Source organism: Amblyraja radiata, chromosome 13 (genome assembly GCF_010909765.2).
Source record: "Amblyraja radiata isolate CabotCenter1 chromosome 13, sAmbRad1.1.pri, whole genome shotgun sequence".
NCBI lineage: Eukaryota > Metazoa > Chordata > Chondrichthyes > Rajiformes > Rajidae > Amblyraja > Amblyraja radiata.
In genome coordinates, this window is record NC_045968.1 from 46,093,065 (window position 1) to 46,109,726 (window position 16,662).

Genomic DNA, 16,662 nt, shown 5'->3' on the forward strand with positions numbered 1-16,662 from the left:
ATGTTCTAATTGTGCTATGTATAATTGGGTTTTTATTATAATTTTTATTATTCAGATTTATTGGTGAGAGGATAATCGCTCCTATATTACTCGGGGAGAAGTCCCCTTTTTCCATTACAATCCAGTCCGCCTGCTGGGCAGAATTGTCCAGCAGGTGAATCATATTTTTAATATTTACTGCCCAATTATAATACATAAAGTTAGGGAGCGCTAGACCCCCCCACTCTTTTCGTTTATTAAGGTGTGTTCTTTGTATTCTATGGGGTTTATAATCCCATATGAAATTTGTAATGTCTGAGTCCAATTTTTTGAAAAACTTTTTTGGGAGATATATAGGTATTGATTGAAATAGGTATAGAATTTGTGGTAAGAAAATCATTTTTATAGCGTTTATTCTGCCTATTAAGGACATCGGAAGTGTTTTCCAGAATTTAATCAAATTATTTAATTTCTTAAGTAAGGGATTATAATTGGCTTTAAACATATCCTGGTAATTTCTAGTAATTTCAATTCCCAAATATTTGAATTTTTCTGTAGCTATTTTAAAGGGGAATTTCCTGAGGTGTGTTGAGTCTTTTGGTTTTATCGACATAATTTCACTTTTGTTCCAATTTATTCTATATCCTGAAAAGGATCCAAAGTCCTCAATTAAATTTAATATATTCGGTATACTAATTTGTGGTTTTGTGATGTACAGTAGTACATCATCGGCATATAGGGATATTTTGTTATTTGAATATTTTGTATTATAACCGTAAATATCCAGGTGTGTTCTTATTTTTTCAGCAAGGGGTTCAATTACCAAAGCAAATAACAGCGGAGATAATGAACAACCTTGTCTATTGCCCCTTGATAATTCAAATTTCGAGGATAATATATTATTAGTTAGTATTCTAGCCGTAGGTTTGTTATATAATAGTTTTATCCATGCAATGAAGTTCTCTCCCAATTGGAATTTTTGCAATACTTTAATCATATAATCCCATGCTACTTGATCAAACGCTTTTTCTGCGTCCAGTGAGATGATAGCTAACTCTTGGTCGTGAGATTTATGTGAGTGCATTATGTTAAGCAAACATCTCAAGTTATTGAATGAATGTCTCTTAGGTATAAATCCTGTTTGATCCTCATTTATTAGTCTACTAACATACCTGCTTAGTCTACTGGCTAGTGTTTTCGCTATTATTTTTTGATCCGTATTTAACAAAGCGATAGCTCTATATGAACCTGGTTCTTCTATATTTTTATCTTTTTTAAATATTAATATGATCGTTGATTCTGCTAGTGTTTCAGGTAAGCTTTGCTCTTTAAAAGCATATGTATACATTTTCTGTAATCGTGGAGTAACTATGTCATAAAAAGATTTATAAAATTCATTACTGAATCCATCTGGTCCTGGTGTTTTTCCATTCTTTAGTGTTTTTATTGTGTCTTCTATCTCCTTAGAAGTAATTTGTGCTCCCAGTTCCTCTTGTTCCCTCAGTTCTAAATGTGGTAGGTTACAGTTATCTAGAAATTCTGAAATTTTATTATTGTCTATTAACGTTTTAGATGTGTATAGATTCTGGTAAAATTGAGCAAATCTTTTATTGATATCCTTGGGTAATGTTAATAATTCCCCTCTATCTGATTTAATCTTTAATATTGCATTCTCTTTTTCCCATTTTTTCAGTTGGCGTGCTAAAAGTTTGTGGGGTTTATCCCCGAATTCGAAGTGTTCTTGTTTTGTGATTTGAAATAATGTTATAACTTTCTCTGACAGTAATTTATTTAGCTTGAATTTCAATAGTAGGATTTTATTATGTTTATCCATAGTTGGATCTTTAGCATTATCTGTATCTAATTGTTTTATTTGTTCTTCTAAATGTCTTTGTTCATTCTTATTCTTTTTATTTTGATAAGCTTGAAATGAAATAATGACTCCTCTAATAAATGCTTTGAAGGATTCCCATAATAGCGTGGGGGATATATCTGGTGTATCATTTATCTCAAAAAATAGGTCCATCTGTTTTTTTAGATATATACTCCCTTGTGGGTCTTTTAAAATTTGCGAGTTAAACCTCCAGAACGATTTATTCATAGACATTCCTTCTAGTTTTAAAACAAAAGTTAACGGAGAGTGGTCTGAGATCGCATTAGTGTGGTATTTAGGGTTCATAGTGTGCGGAATTAATTTTGTATCCACAAGAAAATAGTCTATCCGTGAGTATGTTTTATGCACCTTTGAATAAAACGAATAATCCCTTCCCGTCGGGTTTGCAATCCTCCACACATCTACTATATTTGTGTTTTCCATATATGTATGTAAAAGTTCACTGGTTTTAGATTTCCTATTACCTTTTTGTTTTTGCATCGATTTATCTAGATAAGGGTCTAAAACACAGTTAAAGTCTCCTCCAATTATGACATTTTGATAATTACATTCTGCAATTATATTCAGAATTTTATTAAAAAATTGAGGGTTATCAAAATTGGGCGCATATATGTTTACCAACGTAATTGGCGTATTATTGATCTCTCCTGCTACTATAAGGTATCTCCCTTCCTTATCTGAAATAATATTCTTTGATTTAAATGGAATTCCTTTACGAATAATGATAGCAGTACCTCTAGATTCGGAAGTAAATGAAGAGTGAAATGTTTGGCCTATCCAGTTCGCCCTCAGTCTCGTCTGATCTTGATGTTTAAGATGCGTTTCCTGTAGAAACGAAATATCCGTGTTGTATGATTTCAACTGAGCTAGTATCTTGCCCCTTTTAATAGGTTCATTAATACCCCTTATATTCCAACTACATAGTGTGATTCCTCCCATTTTCTTTTGATTGTCGTCATACATTTCTACCTATTTTGATGACCTTATTTATTATGGTGCATTCATACCTCAGGACTCTGGTTATTTTGGGAGCATTTATATTATAGACTTCCTTGGTAGTTCCCCTCTGCGTTTGTCCTTGAAAAAAAAAACCACATAGATGTGATATATTGTGATAAAAAAAAAAAAGTATATCAAATAAATTTACGGTGTCTGAGTTTCGGACACCGTAGTGAGTGGCCCACTCGTCTGTGGGGTACGACATCGATATCGCTTCCGGCGTAGATGTTATAAGGTTAGCCCCGCTGCCTTTATTACCCAAAACCTAGGGGGTCGGTACCGTTTCCAAATCAGTTCTATTTCACCCAGTTGCAGTATATATATATATGTTTCATTCCGACTTATCAAATCTAATCATGTATTCAGTTACATATATTCCTCACTCTTTATCTCTTAACTATTTGTAATTGGTTTTAGTATTGTTAAAAGTGAGTTGTTCGCTGAAAGGGTTAACCGAAGTCAGGCTCCTGGAATTATGCCAGGTGCCCGAGTCTCCTCCCCTCCCCACTCGAGCTGCGGAACATATGTGATTAGTGCTTAGTGCTCCTGAAATCTGCAAAAATTGAATGCTTTAATCTGAACTGTGTGAATTTAGAAAATTATTCTGTGATATTGTAGATGTATAGAATATTTTATAATCAGTTGTAACAGATGGCTTATTTTTTTGTGGGTTATTTGTAACTACTTAGGCAATAATTCTAGAACTCCGTGGACGGACAAAGTATCCATTTACTAAAGTTGAACTGTTGGATTGTGGAATCGATACCTGGTCAATTGAAAGGCTTGGGAAATCTCTCAATGTCAGTGTGCTGACTTGCATTGTTCTGGATTATAATGAGTAAGTGTTGTTAGTAATTACTAAATCTGTTCTGAAGATGAAAAACTTGTAATATTTTGTAGATTTCATTCATGCTGTTAATGTTCTTACGTACTCATTGGACATGCTCATGACAGGATGGTTGGCCCTTCAGATGTAACCATCACCTTCAGTACTTTTCTGAAGAGGACTGCAGCAATACGTGTGGAAGGCCCAAACCATGTGTGATACAACATCTGAAAAGACTGTTTGTATTAGGGAAAGGCCTTGCCTCTTCCAACAAGTCACCATCATTGTTAGCAACAAGATAATGCCATTCTTTTGTTCAGCTCGTAAAGACCCATCCCTACAAGAACCTAGTTGAAGCATGTGAAATACAAAGTAAAGGTGTTTCGGTTGTGTCTAGAATTGAGCAGATGCCAATCTAGAGGGTCTAAGAAAGTCACCTCTTGTCTGAAGTAGGGTTCAGACCCGAAACGTCACCCATCCTTTTTCTCCAGAGATGCTGCCTGGCCCGCTGAGTTCCTCCAGATCTTTGTGTCTATCTTGAGGAATAGAGTGATATGAATGTTAAAACCTCAGATGGGGTGAACCTGCACAGGCCAGCTGAAATGTACGATGCAGGACACAAAGTGGAAGGCTTTGGTCTCAATCTTCTTTCCACCATTTTTGATTAACATATCTTAATATTCCTTTCTCCCTCATGGTTCTCTAGTTTCCCCTTTGTAGACTTCAATGCTACCATTTCAACTGCCCCCCCTCTGACATTTCTCTCCACATTCTAACTGTACCAGGTAAAGCCATTTCTTCTGAATTCACCAGTAGATTTATTAGTGACCATCTTTAAGTTTCTAATTCCTCAGCCTGGTCTCACCCAAAATAGCCCGCCCAGAACTGAAGAAATAATTTAAATGTTGATTTGTAATTTGAGATCTCAGATCAATGTTCAGGCCAAATGTTAATTTAAGAAATAGTTAGGTGCACTAATAGCAGGATAGCCGGTCTCAAGTTCTACAAACTGAGAGTAGATGTAACAAAATAATGATGTGTACGATATGTACTCATTGGAAAACCTATTTTAATATGATGTTGAATCTTATTGTAAATGGTAGCCTTGATTTCTGCTTATTTTTAAGTAACATCTTGATGCTAAACAAAATCAAACTTTTGCAGCTAAAATCCCCATTTTAATAATCTCACTAATGCTCATTATTTTTCAGATTTGACGATGGAGGCCTCAAAGGATTGTGCCATGGACTAATGGGAAATGGTCAGCTGTTAACACTAAGCTTATGTTACTGTAACCTGGGACCGCAAAGTGGATCATACTTGGGAGATCTGGTTGCCAAAACTGCCATTAAGTAATCCAAATAGTTTTGGGAGTTGTATGTGTTAGTTAGCTGTACATATTTTAATGTATGATCTACTAATTGTTGAACATTGAGTCACGAATCAGGAGTATTTAATTGTCATAAGTACTGAAAACAGAACAATGAAATCCTTACTTGTTGCAGCATAACAGATAACACAATGAACAAAAGAAGGTTCGTTTTTTTAGGAAAAGGTACTTGGGACTAGAAAAAATGTAATTTGTCGACAATGACACCCTTGTGGGAAAGATAAGTAGAGCACCTAATTGTAAACCTGGTCTTGTATTAACATCACATACATTCAGTTAACCAGCCAGCTAACCAACAGATTCCATGAAAGTTAAGTGGTGCTAAATTTCCATCTTGATGCAAAATGAGAAAGCAAGGAACATATTTTTCTGGTGGACTATTAACCAAAACAGTCATAAGGTTGAAATCTGTGCTTTTACCTGTTTTAGAATGGAGAATAGTTGGACTGTTACAATAACAACCCAGCACCCCGAGATTCAGGAAATCGAAGCATTTTCTCTGGATGTGTGGTAATAATGATGCTTACGATAGAGATCGGACCAGTCTCTATCACTCTTCAACTTAACTCCAAGTTGTTCAAGTTTGCTTTTCTACTTCTGTTTTGCTGTCAGGTTGCAGAATTATATTTGGCAATGGTTGCAGGTGCTTTCCTTAGAGATGTTGGTGTCAATGAAAGGCCAGCGCATACTCCCTTCCCAAATTGCCTTTGATCCAACTAAACTATTGGACCATTTCAGAGGCCTGTTAAAAATATTTTGTTTGGAGTCACATGTAGCCCGAAAGAGCTAATAGATCCTGATGGGTATTAGAGAAGGAAAAAGTATTATTGACAATTAGATAATCCCACGGTCACAGCTACTGAAACTTCAGTAAATTAATTTGATAAATATAAGATCCGAACTCACTCGCCCGGTCCTCTGCATTGCTGGCCTATTAACATGACTACAATAATACCAGAACCAGCTGGGTGTTGGATCAGCAGTTGATTTAGATTGCAGCACAAATGAATTCATACGGTCATAAAACCCAATTCGTTCCAGGTTTCATATACATCGACCAAAATCATACGCTAAACATGCAGGGAGCTGTGTTATTGAATTGTTAACAATATACACAGAGTAACAAGATATTGTAAAATTACTGACTCAGGATGAGTGAGGTGATTGATTTAATTCCATTCTTTTATACTATTGTTCTTGTTACAGAGATTTGCTGCTGGATGGCAACAATTTGCAGTGTGAGGGAGCTGGTGAACTTGTCAAGTTTATAGGCAATTATGCCGAACACATGGTTAAGAGGAAATCTGGACCATCTTCCTATATTGAAGGGGAAGCGTCAAAACCCTTTTTGGAAGGTGCGGTTGGATGTTTCATTAATCCATTGTGCACTGTATTATAAATTTGACATGGGTCGCATCCCGTAATAATAAGGGACAATTTGGGGAAAGGGATAATTAATGATTAAAATAATAAACTGGGCTAAAGAACAAATGTTGACTTGTCACACAGAGATGCAGGCGGTGGTGTGCATCTTCCTCCTAACCTCACCTCATACCCCCCACTAATAGTTAGCCGAAAGTGATTTGGAACACATTCGCACTTGATTTGCACAGATTCTGCTTGTGGCATTAAAAGAAAAATGTACATGCTGTCAACAGGCAGCCAAATTTAAATCCTCTGCACATGGTTTTAAAAAACAAATCCAAGGAAAATGCTACTGGGATTTTTTAAAAAAGTTACAAAGAAACGGGAGGAAGTTTGTGTGGATAGATCATTTACACCTTAATCTGTCTGCAAGGACTTCAGTGTCAAATCACTGAAGCCCAGCACAGCAAATGACTCTTTTAATTCATCATCTTCCAGCAAACATCAAAGTGGGTTTTTATATTCCAAATGCCTTTGCATCAACAGCAAGGCTCAGTGGCTTTTTAACTCAGCTGTGCAGCATTCATTTTATTGGTGCCAAATGGTTGAAAAATGTCCACGGGAGCCCCGAGTACCGACGAGTGGCCATTACCGTAAATCTCTGAGTTTGAATCAGGGCAAACTCACGAGAGCTCTTGGCATGAACTCGCACCATGGGACAGGGCTATAACTCAGCGCGACGGGCAGCATCTCAAGAGAGAAGGAATGGGTGACTTCTTCAGACTGATATCAGGAGAGAGGGAGATACATCGATAAGGAAGTGTAAGGTGTGAAAACAGAACAAAGAGAATGGAGGACTTCATAAGGAATATGAAGAAAAATCATTGTTAGCTGGGAGAAGGTAACAAGAAAGCAAACAGAGATAAAATGTAGTCGGAGGCAGTGACTGGTCAGAGAACTGGGAAGGGGGAGGGATGGAGAGAGAGAGGGAAAGCAAGGAATTGAAGTTAGAGAAGTCAATGTTCATACCGCTGGGTTGTAAGCTGCCCAGTACTAGTGTTACTGCACAGTACTAGTATTACTGTGTGCAATATTACAGTACTCAGTTCCCCTTCATGTTTTAATCCTGAATGTGTATCAAAATACACAATCCAAAGCAAAATTAAATATTTTTCTTTTTTTTTGAGTATATTTTCTTCAAAGCTTACTTTTAGAGATTTAGGAGTACCAAAGATGTTGTAGAAAAGGTGTTGATTATGATTTCAGTCAAATGTAAATCCTATGCTTTGTACTCCCAAGTGTCTTGTTATTGTTGATTAAAACATACCAGAAATTAAATAGGAAAATGGAATTCTGCTTGCTGGATTCAAGTACAATTTATAAAAACAACTAGGATTAAAGTTGATTACAGTCATCAGCAAGATAGATTTGCTGATGACTGGAGAAAGGGCGGCACAGAAGAGCAGTGGTAGAGTTACTGCCTTACACGCCAGAGACCTGGGTTCGATCCTGACTACAGGTGCTGTCTGTGTGGCGGTTGTACATTCTCCCTGTGACCTGTGTGGGTTTTCTCCAGGATATCCTGTTTCCTCCCACACTACAAAAATATACAGGTATGTAGGTTAATTGGCTTGGTAGAATTGAAATTGTCCGTAGTGTGTAGGATAGCATTAGCGTGTGGGGATCGCTGGTTGGTGCGGACTCGGTGGGCCGAAGGGCCTGTTTCCGCGTTATATCTCAAAACTATACTAAAAATAGTTAGGGGAATGGATGTAAGAACCCCACAAAATGGTGTTAATAGAAACGCAAGAGGGCAGAAATCTGTCAAGTAGAGAATAATGTGGGAAAATGTAAAATTGTCCATTTGGCAAGATTTTTTTTTTTTAAAGCACAATATCTAAATGCTGGGAGTTGGCCCTGAGATGCAGTAGGATTAATGCAATATTCACAAAAGACTTATTTGCAAGTACCCAAATATTTTGATAATCTGACAGAACGTTATGATTTATTTATTTATGGACGAATACAAATGTAGGGAGTTTATGATTCAATTGCTCTAATGTTAGTGGGGTTACATCTGGAGCACCATGTACAATTTTAATTTCCTTATTTGTTATTGCATTGGAAGCAGTTCAGAGAAGGATTACTAGACTGGTAACTGGAATGGGGACAAAGGAACTGCTGATGCTGGAATCTTGAGTAAAACACAAAATGGTAGAGTAACTCATTGGGTCAGCCAGCATCTGTGAAGGGAATGGACAGATGAAGGATCCCGATCCGAACTGTTGCCTATCCATCCCCTCCGCAAATGTTGCCTTACCGGCTGAGTTACTCCAGCACTTGGTGATAACTGGTATGAGCGGGTTGTCTTATAAAGGAAGATTGGACTGGTGAGGCTTGTTTTCAATGGAGTTTAGATGAGTGAGAACTAACTGGATTTAAAGGGGCTAGACAGGGTGGATGTAGAAAGGGTGCTTCCTGATGGAAGAATGTAGAACCTGTTGTCACTACTTAAAAATAAGAGGTTACCAATTGAGACAGAGGTGAGGTGAAATTCTCTCTTGAGAGGGAGTTGCCCTTCAGAAGTGAATCCAAAGAGCTGTGGAAGCAGAGTTTTTGAATATTTTTAAGGCAATGGCAGACAGATATTTGGTAAGCAAGAGGGTGAAAGGTTAGACAGGAATGCTGGGTATTGGTTATCATCAGGTAACCTATTTCCAGTTGGCGGCGTGACTCACGTTGCAGCGGCCCCTACAGCCTGGTCTAGTTAAATGTAGTTGTCAATACAATACAATACAATACTATATTTAATACATGTCATTTGAACCTCAGTGAGGCTCAAACGAAACTCCGTTTCCACAGCCATACAAACAAAGACAATTTCCTACAGACATACACACAATTCAATTTACAGAAACATCCATCACAGTGAACCTCCTCCTCACTGTGATGGAAGGCAAAGTCTTTTCTCTCCCCTGCACCATTTCTCTCCCGATGTCGAAGCCCCAGGCGGGCGATGATAAGTCCCACGGCCATTTTAGGCCACGCCGGGCGATGTACGGTCTAAATGTCACAAAGTTGGAGCCCCCGGCGAGCGTTCGAATGTCCCACCGCCATTAAGCCGCGCCGGGCGATGTACGGCCCCGCTCCGGGTCGTTCCAACCCCGCGACATGGGCTAGAGAAGTCGCGTTGCGGGAGCTCCGGAAAGCGGTCTCTCACCCGGACCCGCGAGCTCCCGATGTCCCAGTCCACCGGACCTGCGGCTGCAGCTGGAGCCTCCGAGCTACGTGGTCGGGCCGCAGCAGCGTGGTCGGGCCGCAGCAGCGAGCCACCACCGCTCCCCACGCTCCGATACCGGCCAGCCCCACGATGGTAAGTCCGCAGCTCCGCAGGCTCCGTGACTGGAGCCCCCAGGTCATTCCAGCTGGAGGCCGCTCCACGGTGCTAGGCCCCATCGACAACGGAGACCCGACAGGGGTCTCCCGTACAGGGAAGATATTTTTAAAAAGTTTCCCCCTTCCCCCCGCCCCCCACATATACACAGTTAAAAACACTATTAAAAAACACAAACAACTACATTTAACTAGACAATAAATTAAAAAAAGACAGACAGGCTGTAGGGGCCTCTGCAACACAGAGATGCGCCGCCACGTTTCTCGCCCTGTCGTGTTTTTTTTATACTGTTTTTAACTGTATATAAATGGGGGGGAGGGGGAAACTTTTAAAATCTCTTCCCTGCAGGGGAGACCCGACCTTATCCCTGTCGGGTCTCCGCTATCATTGGGGCCTAGCACCGTGGAGCAGCCTGCAACCGGAGTGACCTGGGGGCTCCAGTCGCGGAGCCTGCGGAGCTACGGACTACTCACCATTGTGGGGCTGGCCGGCCTCGGACCGTGGGGAGCAGTGGTGGCTTGCTGCTGCGGCCCGACTCCGGAGCTCAGAGGCTCCGGTGGACTGTGATATCGGGAGCTCGCGGGTCCGAGTGGGAGACCGCTTTTCGTAACTTCTCCAGCCCGTGTCGCGGGGTTGGAACGACCTGGAGCGGGACCGAACGTCACCCGGCGCGGCTTTAATGGCCGCGGGACATTCCAATGCCCGCCGGGGGCTCCAGCTTTGTGACTTTTAGACCTAGAGCGGGGCCGTACATCGCCCGGCGTGGCATTAATGGCCGTGGGACTTACCATCGCCGTGGGGCTTCAACATCGGGAGAAAAATGTTGCACAGGGGAGAGAAAATACCTTGCCTTCCATCACAGTGAGGAGGAGATTCACTGTGATGGATGTTTGTGTGAATTGAATTGTTTGTGTGTCTTGTAGGAATTGTTTTGTTTGTATGGCTGTAGAAACAGAGTTTTGTTTGAGCCTCACTGAGGTTCAAATGACATTGAATAAATATTGTATGTTGTATTGTATTAGTATTATCATCATAAAAGTATTATAATACTTTTATTAAATGGTGGTGTAGGTTTGAGTGACTGAATGGTTTACACATTCCTCTTTTGTACTTTGTTACGTTCATATTAAGTATCGTAAATGTTTATATTGATGTTTGGTTTATTATTTTTCAATTCTGCAATACAATCCTGAATGTGCATATTCATTACTTTGCTTTTATTTCTTTTTTACAAATAACCTGACAAATCTGATTTACAATCCATGTCGCCAACAGAGAACGCTGGACACAATATTCCCATTGATGGTGTGGAAAACATGAGCAGTAGCGTTCCTGGATTCATGAAGAAAAAGAAAGGTAATCGTGGCATTACTTTCATTTACATTAAGTCGACAAATCAGATATGAAGTATAACCAAACATTAATAAGGATTCCTATCCATTTCCATCCATTCCACCTATCCCTATTCTCCAGGGATGCTGCCTGACCTGCTGAGTGGGGATGCAACTCCAGCATTTTGTCCCTTTCATTAATAAAGATTATTCAGTGGTGAAAAAAATATATTTTTATTGTAGACCAGGAATAAGAAATAGCTAGTGTCATAAAATAATTATTTTTCAGCTAAGGGGTCTTGCTTGGCAAATTTTAGATGGGTTTGCAACATTAAAACTGATTTCTCACATGGAATTTCATTTGATTGGTGTTCCAGTGAGCATATCACAGCACCATGGAGGCAAGCGACAGCAGTGCTGGTATCACCCAGCAAACTTAGCCACATTACTGATGACTAGGGACAATAGTGGTCATCCTGTGAATATATCTGGATCGCTTTGACATGTGTAAACAAGCCGGAGAATTATTGTGACTAACAAAGGGATCTGCTCCAAAGGCCAAAGGAACCTCCCACAGGCCAGAGAAACCCAAGTCATAGCTAAGCTATGACTTGGGTCCCTCTGGCCTGTGGGAGGTTCCTTTGGCCTTTGGAGCAGATCCCTTTGTTAGTCACTATAATTCTCCTGGGCCTATGGGATCTCCCAGTTGCAAAACACTTTAACTCCGCTTCCCATTCCCATAAAGACCTTTCTGTCCTGAGCCTCCTCCATTGTCAGAGTGAGGCCAAACGCAAATAAGAGGAACAGCATCTCATATTTCGCATGGGCAGCTTACAACCTAATGGAATTAATATTAATTTCTTTAACTTCAAGTAACCGTTGCATCCCCACTCTCTCTGGCCCTCACCCAACCTAGTCATTGTACTAGTTTTACTGTCATCCTAGTGAGCTTTCACCTAGCCTACAGCTAACAATGGACCATTTCCTTTATCATCATTACTTTTTTACATATATTTTATTCATTTGTCTTATATCTCTCTATATCACTACCTATCACCACCTATTATATCTCTCATTTCCCTTTCCCCTGACTCTTAGACTGAAGAAGTGTCTGGACCGGAAATGTAAAATATTCCTTTCGCCAGAGATCCTGTCTGACCTGCTGAGTTACTTCAGCTTTTTGTGTCTATCTTCGGTTTAAACCAGCATCTGCATTTCCTTCCTACATATTAAATGAATGTCACCATGGAAGATCACTGTCTGCATCCAAAGCTCATCTATTATCCTAGCTAATGGGGAATACGTTCAACTCTAGATCTTATTACATCAATACCCAGAGATTACTGTCACCAACATCTGTGAGCAAATGTTTAACACATTTCTTTGAAGGATTCTGTCGGATTTTAGCTGAAGGGTTATTTGGGATTAAATTGGGACATAAAATAGGAACGTATTATGCACTCATCAATCAGTTTCACTCTTGTTTCCAGTTATCATATTACAGAAATTATGCATTGCACTTCTACTTTCCCATTTCTGTGTACTTCAGAATAAATCCCATCTAAATGTGTTATGTAAAAACCAACTAGACAAAAATACCCGCTCTCCATCCTCACCCTAATTAAATGACACAAGCATACAAACATAATTTCACAAAGGCTTCTAATCAATTGCATTAAAATATGCTGAGACTGCCATCAGTGCAAGAATAAACTGAAGATTACATATCTGTTTCCAGATATTTGACTGATTATGAATGGTTGCAAGACATTGCCCTAGGTTATCTCACCAATGTATTCCAATCTACTGTCCTGAAACTTGTAGGGGAATGTCTGTCAGAGACTTCTGGAGAATTGCTGCCATCTAACCTCACAAGTGCCCGCAATTTTGAGACTCGTGCTCAGACAAGGAAGCCCTGAACTTATTAAATGGGTTCTCTTTCCACAGATGCTGCCTGCTCTGCTGACTTTTACCAGCATTTTCTGTTTTTATTTCACTATGATGATGCTCATCCCCTTTCCCATTGCGATAAGTCAAGGAGCTTGGTTTCCAGCCTATCATGGACATACCTCAAAGAAATAGGAATATAGTTAGATACAGGCCAAATAAACCTTTCCAGTTGTGTGAGTTCCTTACTCCGTCTTGGGACACTGCCTATGAGAACAGCAGTTCAATGTGGTTCACAGAAGCTTCTAAAGCTTTGAACCTAACCTGATCTTCAAGATCAGAGGAAAGCATGGAGACAAATAACTCCAAAAGACAGATGAACTAGAGGAAATAATAAATAAGAAGGAAGAGAAAATAAATCCCTTGCATACAGTTTATGTTTACTTTTAATATAGTTTAATCTACATGGTTTTTGAAGGAAACTGTCTGGCAGACGTTGAGGGCTACCTTCAGCATCTTATGCGAGTTTGAACATTGCCATATCCACTTCTGTGCTTTTCACTAGTAAATCATGGAGCTGGAATGCCCGAGGAACTGACTTTATTCAAGGGCTTCTATGGTGAAGTAGAAACAGCAGTTTGCATTGGCAAGAAACTTCACGTCATCCTCCTGATTCTTTTTCCTTCCCTGGGCTCACAGCAATGTTATTGACAATTAATTCCTGTGTTATTTGAATGCATTATGGAAGTCCTGATTAAAATTGTGTCTAACTATTACACTAAAATTAGTTCATCTTGCCCCGTGTCCTCTAACTTTACAAAAATTCCCCTTTGCCAGAATTTCTTCCCTCTCCCTCCTCCCTTCCCCTCCCGCACCGCCACACCATCCCGACATCCCGACAACAAAATCCACAGAACACCATGGACCACCAATGGACTTGTTTTTTCATGTGTTTCGCACTATAATCTTGTTTTTCTTTGTACAATCTTCTTTCTTTTTCGGGCCTTGCAGTATGTGGAATGTTATGTATAATTTATGTTTTTGTGTGTTTGAGTCTAGATGCCTGTGATGCTGCTGCAAGCAAGATTATCATTGTATTTTTACCTCACCGTACCTTTGCAAATGTCAATAAACTCAATTTGACTTTTCAGTTTGAAAACTTATCTCCAGTTCCGATTATTAGATTTGGTAGGAATCTGATCCCAGGACAATTCCATTGAAGCCAAAAACAATAAAACATCCCCCTCTTTCTCCTGTCCTGGTGCTAGTGCCTTAAGCAATAATTATTCTTTTCAAGCAAAATCACATATTCTGCACTGCTTCTGTGAAATATTAAACCTGAATTATCATGCTTACAATCTGAACACATTTAAGAGGTGGAACCAGGTTAATGTTTTGTGACACCCCACGTGCATGTGTTGCCTGCATTGAACTCTTAGATTCCTCAAATGTTATTTGAGATTGTCCAGCTCAGCACTCAATGTTGCAATTTTATCATGTCTCAGTTCTCATCAGAACTTTGGCAGGTTGATGCCTCTTGACCAGTTGTGGAACTCCTTCATTGGTACACTTGGGTGGGGTAGCTCTGTTGGTGAGGAATGAAATTCGGGGTGACACTGAAACAGGAGATGTGGAGTCAGTATGGATAGAACTAAGGAATTGTAAGGGTAAAAATACCCTAATGGGACTTATCAACAGGCCCCCAAACAGTAGCCTGGATATAGGGTGCAAGTTGAATCAAGAGTTAAAATTGGCATGCCATAAAGGTAATGCTACGGTTGTTATGGGAGATTTCAACATGCAGGTAGACTGGGAAAATCAGGTTGGTACTGGACCCCAAGAAAGGGAGTTTATAGAGTGCCTTCGTGATGGATTCTTAGAGCAGCTTGTATTGGAGCCTACCAGGGAGAAGGCAATTCTGGATTTAGTGTTGTGTAATGAACCGGATTTGATAAGGGAACTTGAGGTTAAGGAGCCCTTAGGAGGTAGTGATCATAATATGGTAAGTTTTAATCTACAATTGGAGAGGGAGAAGGATAAATCAGAGGTGTCAGTGTTACAGTTGAATAAAGGGGACTATGGAGCCATGAGGGAGGAGCTGGCCAAGGTTGACTGGAAAGATACCCTAGCAGGGATGACAGTGGAACAACAATGGCAGGTATTTCTGGGAAAAATACAGAAGGTGCAGGATCAGTTCATACCAAAGAGGAAGAAAGACTCCAAGGGGAGTAAGGGGCGACCGTGGCTGACAAGAGAAGTCAGGGACAGTATAAAAATAAAAGAGAAGAAATACAACATAGCAAAGATGAGCAGGAAGTAGGAGGATTGGGTAATGTTTAAAGAGCAGCAGAAGATAACTAAAAAGGCAATACGGGGAGAAAAGATGAGGTACGGAGGTAAGCTAGCCAAGAATATAAAAGAGGATAGTAAAAGCTTCTTTAGGTATGTGAAAAAATTAGTTAAGACCAAAGTTGGATCCTTGAAGACTGAAAAGGGTGAATTTATTATGGGGAACAAGGAAATGGCAGATGAGTTGAACAAGTACTTTGGATCCGTCTTCACTAAGGAGGACACAAACAATCTTCCTAATGTACTAATGGCCAGAGGATCTGGGGTGATGGAGGAACTGAAGGAAATCCACATTAGGCAGAAAATGATGTTGGGTAGACTGATGGGACTGAAGGCTGATAAATCCCCAGGGCCTGATGGTCTGCATCCCAGGGTACTTAAGGAAGTGGCTATAGAAATTGTGGACGCATTGGTGATCATTTTCCAATGTTCTATAGATTCAGGATCAGTTCCTGTGGAGAGTAGCTAATGCTATCCCACATTTTTTAAGAAAGGCGGGAGTCAGAAAACAGCGAATTATAGACCAGTTAGCCTGACATCAGTGGTGGGGAGGATGCTGGAGTCAATCATAAAAGGTGAAATAGCGGCATATTTGGATAACAGTAACAGGATCGGTACGAGTCAGCATGGATTTACGAACGGGAAATCATGTTTGACTAATCTTTTGGAATTTTTTGAGGATGTAACTAGGAAAATGGAAAAGGGAGAGTCAGTGGATGTAGTGTACCTGGACTTTTAGAAGGCATTTGATAAGGTCCCACATAGAAGATTAGTGGGCAAAATTAGGGCACATGGTATTGGTGGTATAGTGCTGACTATGGATAGAAAATTGGTTGTCAGACAGGAAACAAAGAATAGGGATTAACGGGTCCTTTTCAGAATGGCAGGCGGTGACTAGTGGGGTACCGCAAGGCTCGGTGCTGGGACCGCAGCTATTTACAGTATACATCAATGATTTAGATGAAGGGATACAAAGTAACATTAGCAAATTTGCAGATGACACAAAGCTGGGTGGCAGTGTGACCTGTGAGGAGGATGCTATGAGAATGCAGGGTGACTTGGACAGGTTGGGTGAGTGGGCAGATGCAGTTTAATGTGGATAAATGTGAGGTTATCCACTTTGGTAGCAAAAACAGGAAGGCAGATTATTATCTAAATGGTGTCAAGTTGGGGAAAGGGGAAGTACAATGGGATCTGGGGGTCCTTGTTCATCAGTCAATGAAAGTAAGCATGCAGATACAGCAGGCA

The 16,662-nt window shown here is 40.1% G+C and overlaps 1 protein-coding gene across 1 annotated transcript in view; it reads left to right on the plus strand.

The window, feature by feature from the left end:
- The window catches only part of LOC116979969, an 89,322-nt gene that overhangs the window by 56,020 nt on the left and 16,640 nt on the right, over positions 1-16,662 (plus strand). Inside the window, exons 4-7 of the mRNA XM_033031954.1 lie at positions 3,562-3,710; positions 4,910-5,050; positions 6,295-6,443; positions 11,123-11,203. Of these exons, the coding sequence (XP_032887845.1) occupies positions 3,562-3,710; positions 4,910-5,050; positions 6,295-6,443; positions 11,123-11,203 (520 nt within the window). The remainder of the gene's footprint in view (positions 1-3,561; positions 3,711-4,909; positions 5,051-6,294; positions 6,444-11,122; positions 11,204-16,662) is intronic.